Genomic DNA, 16,815 nt, shown 5'->3' with positions numbered 1-16,815 from the left:
TGCTGACGATATTCTGAGAATACAATGTATATATGTAAAGTAAAACATAGCATTCTCATTCAACCAAAAATAAAATCAATTTCCTTTATGGCAATTTAATGAAATTTTAGCAAAGAAAATAAGGTAGAAAATAACATATTTTACTATACCAAATTTAAGTTTATACAACAAAGATACTTCATATATACTAAAAATATGCTATTAAATAAGCTGCTTTGTTGTTGCATATATATTTATATATATTGATTCACATATATTTTAATTAAATAATCAGTTATTAGAATAATTAAAATTATTATAGTAGAACAAAATTTTAATAAATAAATTAAATTTGTTTACAATAGTATAATAATTTTTTTATATAAAATATTAAGCATGTATAATATATTTATATACATAATAACTAATTAACAACTGATTTTATATATGCATATAATATAATTTTATATACAAATATGAGCAATGTTATGTTCATTTTAAATATGAGATGATCTAAATATCTCAAATGATAGGTTTTGCTCCCAAAGAGCTCTATCAATTATTGTTCAAAATTTTAGAAAAGGGGCCGAAAAGGAATCAAGAGAAAAGAAGAGAGAACGTGATCTCCTTTCCCATAACCATAATTGAGGTGAGATATGGCCGGTTGAAGAACCTTTCTTTTGTTTGTGATGAATAGAACTATTAATGTAGCTGAAATCAAGGACCAATCATTTGTGTCTTTGTGCAACTTTTTTAGATTCCCATTCATCAGCATCTCACAAATGACATAAAAATCATAATCTATACACATGCTGCATGCCTATGACTAGCATTAATGACACCCTATCACTAGATCGGTTAAGTAAATGTAGGATGTTCGAATTACACCTTGTGCATGGAGTTATTTATTGGCAAATAGTGTGGTATTTTACAACCCACAAATTAACCGGCAAGTGCACCGGGTTGTACCAAATAATACCTTACGTGAGTAAGGGTCGATCCCACGAGGATTGATGGATCAAGCAACAATAGTGTTTGATAGGATTAGTTAGGCAAACAGAAAATAGTTTTTGGAAGTTCAATATTAAAGACAGGCAAATAAATAAGTTGGGAATAAAATATTGAGAAAACAATTAAGATTTCAGAGTTATCTATTTTTCCGAATTAATTTTTCTTACTAACTATTTTAATCATGCAAGATTTAACTCATGGCAAACTATGTGTGACTAGACCCTAATTCCGTAAACCTTCCTAGTCTCATCTAAAATTCATTAACTGCCAATTCCTTGGTCAATTAATTCCAATTAGAAGGTGATGATCAATTTCTAGTTTATATGCCAAAAGAATTCTAATTATCCAAAAATAAGGGGATTATATGTCATGTATCCCGTTAAATACAAATAATTAGAAATTCAGTATAATATGTTTTCAAGCTGTTGTTCAAGTAAAGAGCTTTTCCAAGTTTTACAATAACTTAATTAGAACATGGGTCATACTTCCGTTCCACCCATATTTATAAAATAAAGAGCGAAAACAATTATTGAAATATAAATCAAAACTTGGATTAAATTAGAAAGATCAAACGAATTAATCCATACAAATAGACAGAGCTTCTAACATTAACAATGAAGGATTAGTTGCTCATGGTTCAGAGAAGAAAAATAAAGATTCTGGTAAAATGTCCCATGTTCCCATCTGATGGCATCTAAATTCCTATTTATAACTAATCCTAATAAATTTAAAATCTAATTATCTAAAATTAAAAATAATATCTTTTCCTAAAAATCAAATTTGAATTTAAATTCAAATTAATTAACAAGTCTTCAGCTGATGGGTGGGGACCACTTGATTATCCATTCTGCAGCTTCTAATCTGTGTTTTTTGGGCTGGAAACTGGGTCAAAACAGTCCGAAAATCGCTCCCAGCGTTTTTCTGTGTTTTTCTGCACGTAGCGCATGTCACGCGTACGCGTCAGTCACGCGTGCGCGTCGCTACTCGCAGTCATCTCCTTTGATTCTTGTGCTGCAGAAACTCAAAATAGCATCCATAGTGGCTAAAATATAATTAATTCTTGATTAAACTCGACAAAATCCATGCAAATTCACTAGGAAAAGATAGAAAAGATGCTCACGCATCAGCAAGCAACACATTCTTAAACGGACTTCAGATCTAGCCTATCGAGTTATGAAATACTGTGAAAAGTAAAAATAATAATAATAATAATTTTGTAGCAGTATATATTATTCTAAAGAAGGTCACAAGGCCAATTTGAACTAGAAATATCATAATCCACTTGCATGGAAGTTAGGCTAGAGAAAGGGGGGGGGGGGGGGGAACTTGCTTCATTATAATAATTAATAAGCTATTTGCCGTTTTGTCTTATAAAGACAAAACATCTCGAATTCGAAAAAGAAAAAGAAAAATGGTGTTGATAACATAAATTTATTGTACCTTTGATCATAAGGTTTAGAAGCATTGTCTCTGGGCTCGGTAAAATATGCCAAAAATCTGAAACAATAATTTAATATTTACCTTTAAGTAAATATTTAAAAACCAATAACCAATATATTTTTATATGTAAAATTCACCATAATTCTTAGATATTTTTTTTGGTTTTTTTATGGCATTTTCTCTTTCCATTAGTTAAGGACTAATTTGCCACAAACTCAGCTTCATAAAGACTAATCTAATACAAATCTAAACTCTATTTAAGGAATTGTTACTAGCTTATACATTAGCACATACACAAAACGAAACGGACGAGGGGACTAATTATTAGATCAAGCCAAGAACTTGGCTTGTTGAATCTTAGATTATATTGTCACACTAATGTTTTTGATACATAAGACAAAGACAAGGAACATTAAAAAAAATAAAAAAAATAAGGTTCTAACAGCAGAATTACCCAGGAGTTAGACAGAATCTGGAACATGGGTGTCAGAAAAAAGAATCTTATGAAAAAGCACAGTATAACAGCCTACCTATGCTTCCTTGGTGTTGGCCTAAGAATCTAGCAAATAGGTTAAGTTTAATATGATTATTAAGAGTATATCAGTGTATGCCATAACTATCACACACACAAACTGAAAAAGCCAACAATGTAGAACTTGCATTATTTCATTCATGGCTAACACAAATAATAATCTCTTAGTCTTACACACTCAATTCAACCTTCTAGGCTTCTACTACTTTAGAGAAGCTGCAGGAATCACACTTAGATTTACTAAATCAAGCCAACTGATACTTTGTAGTAGTTATTGAGATTAGGTTCTCATAACTAAATATCTTATAATGAAACCAAAAAAAGGAGTAAACTTAAATTGTAAATCTTCTCTAAATAGATTTAGGCTACTTGCGAGACTTGAGCTGAATGAACTTTTGACGAATTGAGTTTAAACTCGAAAATTAGACTCGCTTTGAGCTTGAAGTCGACCTAATATTCGTGATCCGAGCGCAAACTTTACCAGGCTCAGCTCAACTCGCTTCCACCCTTATGTATAACCCTTCAATGGCAATGGCAGGCTAGTATATGATGTTCAATGGCAGATTGAAATATCGGAGTTTAAGAAGGAATAACCATATGTTCACCATTGAAGAAAGAAAGGAAAAAAAAAACATTATCATCCTCTTATACTAATAATGTGAACAAGAATAAATTATGATCTGTTTATGTCTTGAACATAAAGATCATCAACAAACATGTGACATTGACTTGCAATGAATACATCAAAAGGCCAAAGATGCAAATACACCATCTTTCAGAAGTCTTACCTTTCTCCGACTAGATAACGGAATTTGAAACATTATGGAAATGTTTTGACTCCTGTGTCCTCTGGAAAGGAGTCATACTCTAGCCTAGAACATGTCTGGTATTATTGGAAGTGAAAATAATCCCTCTTCCATGAATTTGAACAAAACAACAATATCCCTTGGTGTCCTTTCAGGATTGGAATTCGAAAAAGAGTTCTATTGAAGACCTCAAATTTTAAGAGACTTTTCTTGTTGTTTCGGTAGGATATTATCTGGAAGAATAAGCTCTGGAGGAATCTCACGGACAACACCGAGCATTGAGTCATACTCCTCGTCCTTACGTGCATACTTCTTTCGTAACCCCTTCTCAAACTCGATTTCATCAAATGATTTCACATTTTCTGCTGCGTGCACCTGAGCGAGGTTAGTATAGTTGGTGGCTGACTGGGAGATAAAAGCTATCTCTTCATCAGTGAGCTTCCTCAGGAACTTTGCTGGATTGCCTGCCCATATCTACAAACATATGCAAGTTTATTGTTTCATATCTTCAACGACAAATATAATATCATAACATTATTTGAAACAAATCAACCAAACAAATTGGATGAACCTGTTTGAGCTTATTTTATAAGAAAAATACTTTTCTAATATAAATATATTTCTTAAACTTGTGTATAATGTTTGGATAACATTCCTAAAACACTAGAATAGAAAACAATTAGGTTTTACTTATTTTTATTTATATAAATATGCAAAGGTTGCATCCGATAAAAAAAGAAAAAAAGAAAAAAAAAGAGTACTTGTTTTAAAAGTATTTAAAGGTGCTTTTTTTCCCTTCATTTTCTTTAAGAAAAGGTATATCCAAATGCAACCATAAGAATAACTACTTCAGCTTTCTGATACTAAAATAGCTTCACAATCTAACAAACAGTGTCTTGAATTCCACATTTGAGGTCATTAAAGGTTTCCATTACCATAAATCTATGATATAGCAATTTAGATACATCTTACAGGTTAGAAGGCATTAATATTCATACTGTTCAAGGGAAACAGCTCTTCGAATTGATCAAATAGGACTTATATTTGTTGTAGAGTGCAAAAATCATGCCATTAGTTCATACTTAATAGATATAAGTGATGGTCAATAAAAGTGGAGTAGGATGCTATATTAAGGTATCATCTAGAAGAGTGAGTTAAGAACCAAACTTGTATTTTAGGTTTATTGTTTTCGGCAGTGGTGCAAACTTCGAAGAAAGATTATATATATATATATATATAGCAACCTTGAAATATAATAGGGTGAGACGTTACAATCAAAGCTGGAAAACAGAATAAGTGCATCAGGTTTCAAAAACCTCTCTAGACATATTTGCTTATTTATTCATTGCTAAAACCTCATAATTATCAAAGGCTGCTGCATACACCTCAGTGTTGATTCTTAAGGGCCTATTTATAGATTAGAAGAGGAAATACCTCTTAATAAACTTTATATATGTAAAAGAATAAGGCATAATAAGTGGCTGACAACAAATAACCCTTCAGATATTTCTAATCCATGTTACATTTTGTGATTTATTTCTAGCATAATTATCCTTACCATATCTAAATATCCATGTAAAATCCCCTAAAAATAAATAAAATGGAACACACAATTATAATTCACCCAGTTGATCCAGGTCAACGCATTGTATGTTACAAATGGTTTTTAATCCGAAACCCCAAGCATAGTCATGCTTAGCCTGAACACACATATACATACCTCTCCACTTGGAACCTTTGAATTCTGTCTCACAAGGGATCCAGCAGCAACCATTGCATGTTTCTCAACAACAACACCGTCAAGTAGTGTTGCACCCATACCAACAAAAGCCTCATCCTCAACGACGCAACCATGTAGAACAGCACTATGACCTGCCCAAAGCAAAGTTTAACACCCTTGTAAGGGTAGAATGCAGTAGCATATTCATGGTCATCCAAAAATATTACTCACCTACAGTAACTTTGTCTCCAATAATAGTAGGCAACACCTTTCCACTTAAATTTGACTTCGCAACATGCACTAAGGAGTTGTCCTGTATGTTGGTTCCGCTACCAACACTGATGCTGTTCACGTCACCTAAGTATAAAGTGAAATTCAAACATGATTGCTATGTAGATCTACAACATAGAGACTTGACAAAACCTTCAGTTTTGATTTACGTTAGATTATCAAAGTATTGCAATTTTATCATATTGCCAATAGAAGAAAGCTGGTTTATGGGAAAACTTTGTTTGAATCTATTTTTTATGAGGAGGGTAACCTCTTAGGCTCTGACTGCTAACCCAAATAGAAAACATCTTCCAAAACTTGATCTTGTTAGTTACTGAAGCATCAAGCAGTAAACAATCTAAGTACTTTTTATGTCTAATTGATCAAGTGAAAACCCTTACCTCTCAAGACACATCCATACCAAATTGATGATCCACCTCCAATTTTAACATCACCGATGACGGAAGCACTTGGGGCAACAAATGCATCCTTATCAACCAGAGGAGTCTTGTCAAATATGTTCATCAGAGTTCGATGCCTAGACACTAAACAAAAGAAGGAAGCAGATTAGTATATATATCTTATGGAATTATGCAAACCAGTAAAGACAGCACATGAATCCAGTTTTTCTATAAGTTTAATGAATAAGTATCCACTGCTACTTGTTATAAACTACATGCCATAAATTACAAAGAAAACTCTAAAAAGCAATTACTATCTTATGTTTCCTTTCCACCAGTACACGATTTTCATGTTTTGCAGTCTTAGTTATATTACAAGTACTTCTTTAGGGAGAAAAATGGTAGGCAACACAATCGGAATTCTATGCACCACAGGGTTGTCAGCAACTAAGTTACAATCTTAGCTAAGGTTATCAAATGCACTAACAGCTGCATAACATAGAGTGAAGAAGGGGAGAAAACTAAAGTGCTTAGTTGCCAGCCAGGATCACAAGTTATAGTAATCAAGCCAAAGAACCTTTCACTTTCAATCCATTTCCCAAAACTCATACAACATTAACAATCCTATGCAACCACATTCACAAAATGTAATACTATTATGATCCCCTAATTCATTCTAAGAGTCAACCATCATTTCAAATCCATAATAACAGCTAAATTCTGGCAAAAGTAACATTCCCGCCCCCCCCCCCCCCTCTCTTTTTCAAAGCATGTTATTCATTTCATTATAAAACCAGCACCATAATCATTGTCCTAACAAACTTCAAATACCAAAACAGACAAAAAATCAAACTTTATTACATTGTAGTCATTGATCCACTATGACAGGAAATGATCATAATAAAACAATGGGATCCAAAACGGGATTGAACTGAGAATGAAAAAAAAAATAAGGCGATCTAAAAGATTGAAAATTTGAAGAAATACTAACGCTGCTCTTGGAAGTAATATTTCCCTTGAAAACGGGAACCGAGGCGATCAATTGCTTGACCGGTTTCTCGAATCCAGAATCCAACAGTGTATATGGCTCTCCCAAGGGTTCCCATTTTGTCTGATTCTTCAATTTCAGTGGAAAATTAGGTTCTTTTTTTCAGATTTAGGGTTTTTGTGGAAGCTGAGGTTGAGTTATGGAAGCACTAGGAGCGAGACTGAGCTAGAAAATGGGGGAGAGTGCTTCGGTGGCATAGGGCAAAATGGATTTTGTCAAAGAAAAAATGTTTCATCATTTTTTTTTCAATTTTTCTTTCACTTACACTATTTTATATATTTTTCTTGAATTTTCTTGTGATTTACTACATCATAGTAAGGGATATTTTTTTTTCTCTCAGATAGATATTATTTTATTATTATAAAATAATAATGTTTTCATAAAATTAATGTACATAAATATTGCTTTGCGTTTAAATGGATAATTAAAGAAGTCACCAAAAAAAAAATGGATAATTAAAGAGAGAAAATAATTTTAAAACGTATTAAAAGTTAATGGCAAATAATATGTTTTATGTTTAGAACTTTAGATAGCTTTTAAAAATGTGAAATTCTAATTCTCAATAAGATAAAGAAGTTCAATTTCCTCGTTTTTCTCTGACTCACTTCAAAATGCATTTAGATTAATTAACACTTAAAATTAATATATATATATTTTTACATGTAATTACATAAAAAATACAATATAGGTTTATATGTTAATGCAATGTATATTAATTTTGACATTTTTTGCAGGACAAGTTTTGTTCTAAACTATTTTATTTTAACGAATTTAAAAGTTAGCAAGTTAAATCACGATATTAGTGTAAATAATAGTTGTTAGCAATAAAGATCATCTATCACTTTTAAAAGATAATCTTGTATATATTTTTATTGTAAAACAATTTTATATATACATTTAATTATATAATGTTATATTAATAAAAATAATTTATTTTATATTAATTACATAAATAATCATATGTCCTTTTCCCTAAATTTTTTTCATTTGTCAACGATGCCTATTTGCAAACGAGTTCATACTTATAAGTTATAACTATGCACAGCAGTTATCCTTAAATCGTAACTGAAATGATTTGTCAATTGTCAAGATTTTAGGTTCCATCACAACAATTTTCGGTTGTTTTTTATGCTAGAGTTAACTACTTTTTTTTTCACTATATACATCATCATGATAATAACGAAATTTGATAAATACATTATTATTATTATTGAAAATTTGAAAGGATAAGGAAGGAAAAGTTTCAAGTTCTGGAAGAGTGAGCAAGGGATTATAGAAGAGATAAAATTAGTGTTCATACTTCTATGCTGGTAGAATCTTTCATGAAGATTTGGAGCAGCTTTTAAAAGTTGCTTAATTAACCATGCAAAGGTTTAGCCTTTGCACAAGTACTAACAATACATTAACGTACCCATCGCTCTTGTTTTCTTCCATAAGGAACCACATTAGTCAAGGTTCTCATAAATGTGCTCTTCTTCTGTATAAACAAACTAGCCGCGAAGGTCTATATGATCCCAGCGTTGTCCCTTTGTTGTTCAAGGCTTGTGTTTCTCTTTCAATTCTTCACCACGTTAAGGCCTTGCATGCCGAGTCCGTTAAAGCTGGTTCACATTGTGATGTGTTCATTGGAACAGCATTGGTTGGAACTTATTCAAAATGTGGTCTCCTTGGGGACTCCCGCAAGGTGTTTGATACAATGCCTGACAGAAATGTTGTCACTTGGAATGCAATGATTGGTGGGTACTTGAGAGCTGGGGACAAAGAATCTGTCTCCTCAATGTTTGAGGCGATGCCGGGGAAGACTCCGGTGTCCTGGAGCCAGATGATTGACGGGTTTGCAAGGAACGGGGATACTGCTGCTGCTAGGAGGTTGTTTAATAAGGTTCTGGACGAGGCGAAGAACGTAGTGACGTGGACTGTGATGGTTGATGGGTATGCTAGGAATGGGGATATGGAAGCTGCCAGGGAGATCTTTGAACAGATGCCAATGAGGAACTGCTTTGTGTGGTCATCTATGATTTGTGGTTATTGCAAGAAGGGCAGTGTCGAGGAGGCTGGGGTGATTTTCGAGCGCGTTCCAGAACGCAACGTGGAGATTTGGAATTCAATGATTGCTGGGCATGTCCAGAATGGATTTGGTGAAAAAGCACTGCAGCTTTTTGAGGAAATGAATGGTGAAGGGTTTGAACCAGATGAATTCACTGTTGTTAGTGTTTTATCTGCATGTTCTCAGCTGGGACTCTTGGATGCCGGTAAGGAAATCCATAACATGATAAAGAAGAGAGGGATGAGGTTGAGTCCCTTTGTTGTGAGTGGATTGGTTGACATGTATGCAAAATGTGGGGACCTGGCCAATGCAAGGTTGGTATTTGAAGCATCAGAGTCCATTGAGAAGAACATCATCTGCTGGAACGCAATGATTTCAGGCTTTGCCATCAATGGAAAATTCCATGAAGTCCTTGAGTGTTTTGGCAGATTGGAGGAATCAAATATAAAGCCTGATTCAATCACCTGTCTCATTGTGCTCTCTGCTTGTGCTCATGGTGGTTTGGTAAATGAGGCTTTGGAAGTAGCAGCTAAAATGGAAAGATATGGAATTGAAATAGGAATCAGACATTATGGATGCATAGTTGACCTATTGGGAAGAGCAGGGAGGTTAAAAAAGGCTTATGACTTGATAATGAGAATGCCAATGAAACCGAATGAAGCTGTTTTTGGGGCACTGCTTGGTGCATGCCGGATTCATTCAGACGTGCAAATGGCAGAACAAGTAATGAAGTTAATCGGTGCCAGCACTGTTTCAAGTTCTGATTCTCTCAATGTGCTTCTGTTCAAGAGTAGGCAATAGGCTCTATATATTTGTCTCTTCTAGTTGTCTGAATCCCAGTGTTCTATTTTACATTTCCCCCCTAATATGACTGATGTTACATAGTGAATGGGATTGTAGAGTTTTCACAAATACATTCATTTAGGGTCTGTTTGCTTCAGGGAAATCGGTGCTAAGAAATAACTTCTCATGTGTTTGGATAAATTGTTTAAATAATTAAGCTGCAAAAAAAAAAAATCCAGTTTCATATTTTTAATAAATTTGAAAAGAGTGACTTGTGAGAAAATCTGTTTAGCTTTTCAATCATATAAAAAAGATATAAGTTCATAATCACTCATTTCCTACCCTAAAGCTGTAACAAATGCACTTTCATAGTGTATGAAATGCTATAAATCTTATCTATGCCTTTTCTGAATTGATGAATTCTGGTAAGATTTGAATTTTCTGTGTGTATAAGCTACCTTGCATAATTACGTCAAATATCTTAATTAGCAAACAATAATCTGACGGTGCAGATTTCTTTGTTGATAATGGAAATGATATTCCTGAGGACAATGTCAGTAGGATCAGACTTCATAGGCCTTTGCATGAGCAAGATAATGAAGATTTTGAAGCTTTAGAAAGACACATCTAGGAAAGATATGCAAGGCGTGTGGAATCTTTTGATGAAGAGGCTACAGATGTAGACCAGCAAGCTCTTTTGCCATCTGTTAGAGATCCAAAGCTGTGGATGGTGAAATGTATGGTATGACCCAACCGATTTTGTGATAATCTTTTGCAAAGATATAGAAGCATGTTATATATTCTTCTGTTGATGTTCATTAGATTGGTCGTGAGCGAGAGACAGCTGTTTGCCTTATGCAAAAGTATATAGATAAGGGGGCTGAATTGCAAATCAGGTCAGCTATTGCCCTTGATCATCTTAAAAACTATATTTATGTGGAAGCAGATAAAGAGGCCCACGTGAGAGAGGCAATGTCATGTGAAACATGTTTTAATTACTGATCATGTGTATCGTTATCAACAATATTCTGTACATTTTTCATAGTTTTCATATTTTTTAGGCTATTAAGGGTTTAAGGAACATATATGGGGCGTCAAAAATAACACTAGTTCCAATAAGAGAAATGACGGATGTGCTGTCAGTTGAAAGCAAAGCAATTGATCTTGCCAGAGATACTTGGGTCAGAATGAAGATTGGCACATATAAAGGGGACCTTGCCAAGGTATTTATCATATTCTAGGCAAATTATTCATACTACCGTTTTGGCTGCGATATTCACTATCAAACTATATCTTCTGTAGGTAGTTGATGTTGATAATGTGAGGCAGAGGGTTACGGTGAAACTGATTCCAAGGATAGACTTGCAGGCGCTTGCAAATAAACTGGTATGAAATGCTTAAATGTCTTATTAAATTCTTAGCTTCCATATTGGAGTCGTACCAACTTGAGTCTCTTGTTGTGAAAATGATGTATCATGCAGGAAGGTAGAGAAGTTGTGAAAAAGAAGGCGTTTGTCCCTCCTCCTCGTTTTTTAAATGTTGATGAAGCTAGGTAACTCGTGATTATCTCCTCTATAAGTGAATGTCTTCTGTTTCCTGGGAATTTTCTCCTTCCTAGTCTTATAGATGTTCAATCTGGAGAGTAAATAAGTCAGGGTAGTCCAATAACTAGTCAGAAATGACAAAGTGAATAGCAAAATCTATTCACAAAACCATTGGGAAAAAAAATAGCTTTAATAGATCATCCATAGGCATGCTTTGTTGATAGGACATGATATCATTGACTGATCCATGTGTCCAATCCCTTCTCATTGTACTAGGTTTGATAGTGGTGGTTGTTCCTGTTCTTCTTCCTGGTCTGATAGACTGTGTGTTTTATACAGGGAACTGCATATTCGTGTCGAGCATAGACGTGATGCCTATGGGGAAAGATTTGATGCAATTGGAGGAATGATGTTTAAGGATGGATTCTTATACAAAACTGTATCAATAAAATCCATTAATGCTCTAAACGTCAAACCTACTTTGAATGAACTTGAAAATTTTCGAAAACCTGGTGAGAGTGGTGACAGCGATGTAGCAAGTCTGTCAACTTTGTTCGCTAACAGAAAGAAAGGCCATTTTATGAAAGGTGATGCTGTAATTGTTGTGAAGGGTGATTTGAATAAGTTGAAGGGGTGGGTGGAGAAAGTAGATGAAGATAATGTTCATATAAGACCAGAATTGAAGGGTCTTCCTGTAAGTATAAATTTTTAATTGGCTAGTTTCTTTCCGAAATGTGCTTTTTTTCCCCAAGGTTTTGTAATGAATTATTTCCATGATGATTTAGTTACCTTTTATTCCACCAGAAAACCCTTGCTGTAAATGAAAGGGAACTTTGTAAATATTTTGAACCTGGAAACCACGTTAAGGTTGTTACTGGTGCTCAAGAGGGTGCTACCGGCATGGTTGTGAAGGTGGAACAGCATGTATTGATTCTATTATCCAACCAACAAAAGAACATGTGAGCTCAATGGTCCCTACATAAAGTTGATCTAGGGTTTGTGAATTTTTGCTTTTATATGTAGCGCAAAAGTGACATGGAAATGTCCTCTCTTCAGATCCGTGTGTTTGCAGATGATTTTGTGGAGAGTTCTGAAGTGACCACTGGAATTACAAAAATTGGGGACTATGAACTTCGTGATCTTGTATTGTTAGAGTAAGTCGTTTGTTGATCTTGAGATTATCTTAAATTCTTGCCTGTATATCATGGTTCACACTTCTCTCACTTTTAACTATGCATGTGCAGTAATATGGACTTTGGTGTAATAATTCGTGTAGAAAGCGAGGCATTTCAGGTTACTTTCTTACTTTGAGCCAATACTTCAGTACCTTTTTTATTCATTTTTAAAATGAATTTTTTATTATTATATTAACATCATCATGTGATACATTTTTATAGGTTCTTAAGGGGACTGCAGACAGGCCTGAAGTTGCACTTGTTAAATTAAGAGAGATTAAATGTAAGATAGAGAAGAAAATAAATGCGCAGGATAACGCTATGAATACAGTCTCAGTAAAGGATGTTGTGCGAGTTGTTGAAGGTCCTTGCCATGTAAGATTCTATAACTTATGCCTTATTTCTTTCTTTAGAGTTCTTGTTCAGATGATCAGCTTTCTTGATTCTTTTGAAGGGAAAATCTGGTCCTGTGGAGCACATATATAGGGGGTTCTTGTTCATCTATGATCGCCATCATCTTGAACATGCAGGCTTTATATGTGCTAGGGCTTGCTCGTGTTTGGTCGTTGGAGGTTCACGTTCGAGTGGTGACAGAAACGTAGCCAGTTCTTCATCCTTTATTTATTTTAATTTTTAATTTTTAAATTATGCATTTTGGTTTTTTAGTTTGATTCATGCAAATATGTCTTGGTTAAGTTGTTCCATGTCTTCTCAGGGTGATGCCTACTCGAGATTCCGTGGCCTTAGAACTCCACCTCGTATTCCCCAGTCCCCGAGAAGGTTTTCACGAGGAGGGCCTCCAATTGATTGTATGTTAAATCTTTTTTAATTTTCAGATGTACTGGAATATTGAGTTAAAGTACCATTTTGATGCTTCTTTTGACGAGAGAGATTTGATGTTGATTTCTTTTAATGTGATTTAGCTTGAGGAAGGCACAGGGGTGGAACAGGACACGATGGTTTGGCTGGTGCAACGGTCAAAGTACGCCAGGGTGCTTATAAAGGTTATTGTGGACGTGTAATAGAAGTTAAAGGCACAACAGTTCGGGTTGAATTGGAGTCCCAAATGAAGGTTGTGACGGGTAGGTTGCCTAGTCTTTTTTGAAAACACCTGCAATGCTTGTATTTTTATGCGGTGTGTTTCTCTAACTTATCTGACTTGTGTTTGCTGCAGTTGATCGCAACCATATATCGGATAATGTAGCTGTAACCCCACAGCGGTAAGTTGCATGCATGTATTCTTAAACAATTTCTTAACTGCATTCAACAGAGGATACTTACCCATTTGACCATGTCTTTAACCAGTGAAACTCGATATTCGATTGGATGTGAAACCCCAATGCATCCTTCTCGAACTCCCCTACATCCATATATGACCCCTATGAGAGATCCTGGAGGTTTGTTTAATCTATTTTATGACACTAGAGGCATTCGTATTTGATTAACTGATTAACATAACTGCTAATAATGTTCACTGAACTGCTATTTGTAGCAACTCCTATACATGATGGAATGAGGACACCAAGGCGTGACCGGGCATGGAATCCTTATACCCCAATGAGTCCAACAAGGTTTGCATTATTGTCATCCTTCCGATGTGACATAGTGTATATTGCTTTTTTTGTAATTTGTCCATTCCTATTTTATTCTGAATATATATATTATCGTTAACCTTTATGCAAGTCTCGTGATATCTCTTATGCTAAAGAGTGGTTGGAAAGCTTTGCTCTTCTGACATGTTTGGGCATCCAGTTATAGGTTTAAAGAAATGGGGGAATTATTTGCAAAATCAAAGGGGGAAAATGATGGCCCATTTCTCTCTCCTATTGTTGTGTCTTCCATTGCCAGCTGATACCTGCCTCCTGTTATGTTTTTTCTCCCTATCAACAACCCTGTTAAATGACCTACATTTCCCCAACTTCTCGTCAATCTTTACTTGAGGCTTGTTACATGCCATCTTCCAACAAGCTCAGCACTCCTCCCTCTTATTTACAGACTATGGGCTTATTGGTTTGGCATGTGTTATTTGATGGATTGCTTCTTTTATCTAGGTTCTTCAATTTTGTAATATATTTCAATGTCCAAAACATAAAACTATAGTTTAAGAGGGTTATAAGAAGCACTTCTAGTTTATAGTGACTGTTAAGTACTTTCGAGTTACATGTGGGTTTCATTATTATATTTGTTGTAAGGTGTATGTGATATATGTATTATGCATTCTGATGGTGAAAACTAATCAGGGACTGGGAAGATGGAAATCCAGGCTCATGGGGAACCGGCCCACAGTCCCAGGTCAAAACAGTTCCTTAACTTTTAATATGCCTTGGAATTTGTATGGCATGAACAAAAAATCTTATTTTCTCTTTTTGCTTTGATGTTTTCAGGCAGGAAGCTCACCTTCACGGCTATATGAATCCCCCACTCCTGGTGCTGGTTGGGGTAGCACTCCTGGCGGAAACTATAATGAGGCTGGAACACCGCATGACTCATATGATTGTGCTTTTTTACTTTTTTCCATGATATCAAATATTTAGTATTTTAATACTAATATCCCATCTTGGGTGGCAGCCTATGACCCCAAATTCCGCTGTGTATCTTCCTAGCACCCCTGGAGGACCACCCATGACTCCAGGAACTGGTGGTCTGGACATGATGTCCCCAGTTTTAGGTAGCTATCTGTTCTGTAATTAACATATTGCACATAGATTTACTCTGTGTTGGTGTTATTACACGCATCTATGGTATACCAAATTCTCATTAAGTCATCATACTTTAGGCGGCAAGTAATGATTATTAACAAACATGCTCTCTGTAGTGGACTAGTGACTGGCTGGAATGTAGATTCATTCATGTGATTGATATTTTTTGTCACTTATTTGGTTAACTTATCAGTAAGATTTCAATTGGTAGTGTGTATCTTTGTCAGGTTGTTAATTTGATGGTTTGATTTTGTTGTAGGTGGGGACAATGAGGGGGCATGGTTTATGCCAGACATATTAGTTAATGTACACAGGCCAGGTGAAGAATCTATTGGAGTTATAAGAGATGTTCTTCCGGTATGTGATCCTAGAAGCTTTGGTTTTATACACGTTTTTGTTTGTTGCTTTCGAATTTGTATACATGGTTTTTCAAGCCGACCTTTGTATTTGACCGATTATTGTTTTGAATTTTAGTTATGTGTGCGGTATTTAACCTTCCTAGTTAATGGAACTGTATTCATTTGGCCTGATTATACTGTTAATGGACATTGTAATTATGCGTTTGTTCAGGATGGGTCTTGCAAGGTAGAGCTTGGCTCAAGTGGAAATGGTGAAACGATAACTGCCCTTCCCAATGAAATGGAGGCCGTGGTGCCAAGGAAATCAGACAATAAAGATAATGGGTGGAGCATTGATGGTGTCTACAGGCAAGTTGATTGGTGTTGATGGTACTGATGGTATTGTAAAGGTAGATGACACGTTGGAAGTCAAGATTTTAGACCTAGTTATTTTGGCTAAATTAGCTCAACCATGATTAGGCTTTGTCTTAGAAAAAAAATTTACTTAAATGCACAAGCTTTTCGTCCTTCGTACGTCTCTTATGCTCTCCTTCGTTTTTGTCCTTCCGAAGTTGGTTAATTTAAGTTTTGCTGCATATTATTAGTAATACACTCTCTTTTGTCCCAATGGAATTTTCTTAAGTTTCAAAGAACAGGGATAGTGAACACATGAAACATTCATCCACTACAGGCGAAGTCTCTGGTATAAAAGGTGTTGCGCTTTCTACATGTGTAGACATGGCGTGATTTGGGTAGATATGATATATTGCACTATTGGTCTCCTCTCATATTTGAGTCCGCTACTAACATGATGTCATATAAAAATGTTGTTAGCTTCACGGACTAAAATGAGAAAAAACTGGTGAAGAGATTAGTTTGGTGTATCTACATTTAATTTTGGGGACTAAAATGAGTCTCTTAATGCAAATTGAAGGACTAATTTAGTGTATCTACAATAATGACATAGCAGATTACATGTGGACGAATAACGTTGCGACACGTGGCACAAATTAACACATGGT

At 35.0% G+C, this 16,815-nt stretch overlaps 2 protein-coding genes and 1 pseudogene across 3 annotated transcripts; 2 read left to right on the top strand and 1 right to left on the bottom strand.

Moving 5' to 3' along the window:
• Window positions 1–3,540: 3,540 nt before the first annotated feature.
• LOC112697985 (gamma carbonic anhydrase 1, mitochondrial-like) lies at window positions 3,541–7,704 on the bottom strand. The gene is made up of 5 exons (XM_025751414.3): window positions 7,151–7,704; window positions 6,160–6,303; window positions 5,720–5,845; window positions 5,489–5,640; window positions 3,541–4,242 (listed from the first exon to the last, which is right to left on the bottom strand). The coding sequence occupies exons 1-5, from the start codon at window positions 7,263–7,265 to the stop codon at window positions 3,958–3,960; spliced, it is 822 nt and encodes a 273-aa protein (XP_025607199.1). The 5' UTR covers window positions 7,266–7,704; the 3' UTR covers window positions 3,541–3,957.
• Window positions 7,705–8,275: 571 nt separating this feature from the next.
• On the top strand, window positions 8,276–11,163 carry LOC140173178 (pentatricopeptide repeat-containing protein At3g21470-like). 2 transcript variants are annotated; one of them, XM_072197843.1, is made up of 4 exons: window positions 8,276–10,044; window positions 10,550–10,779; window positions 10,860–10,933; window positions 11,099–11,163. In XM_072197843.1, exons 1-2 carry the CDS (start codon window positions 8,571–8,573, stop codon window positions 10,666–10,668), a joined length of 1,593 nt encoding a protein of 530 aa, XP_072053944.1. In that variant the 5' UTR covers window positions 8,276–8,570; the 3' UTR covers window positions 10,669–10,779; window positions 10,860–10,933; window positions 11,099–11,163. The 2 variants fall into 2 exon arrangements, with proteins under 2 accessions (XP_072053944.1, XP_072053945.1); XM_072197844.1 differs by having other exon boundaries at window positions 10,550–10,774; window positions 11,099–11,160.
• On the top strand, window positions 10,765–16,320 carry LOC112757934 (putative transcription elongation factor SPT5 homolog 1; annotated as a pseudogene).
• Window positions 16,321–16,815: the final 495 nt, after the last annotated feature.

The sequence above is a fragment of the Arachis hypogaea genome, chromosome 6 (genome assembly GCF_003086295.3).
Source record: "Arachis hypogaea cultivar Tifrunner chromosome 6, arahy.Tifrunner.gnm2.J5K5, whole genome shotgun sequence".
Lineage (NCBI taxonomy): Eukaryota > Viridiplantae > Streptophyta > Magnoliopsida > Fabales > Fabaceae > Arachis > Arachis hypogaea.
This window is presented reverse-complemented; position numbering and strand designations above follow the sequence as displayed.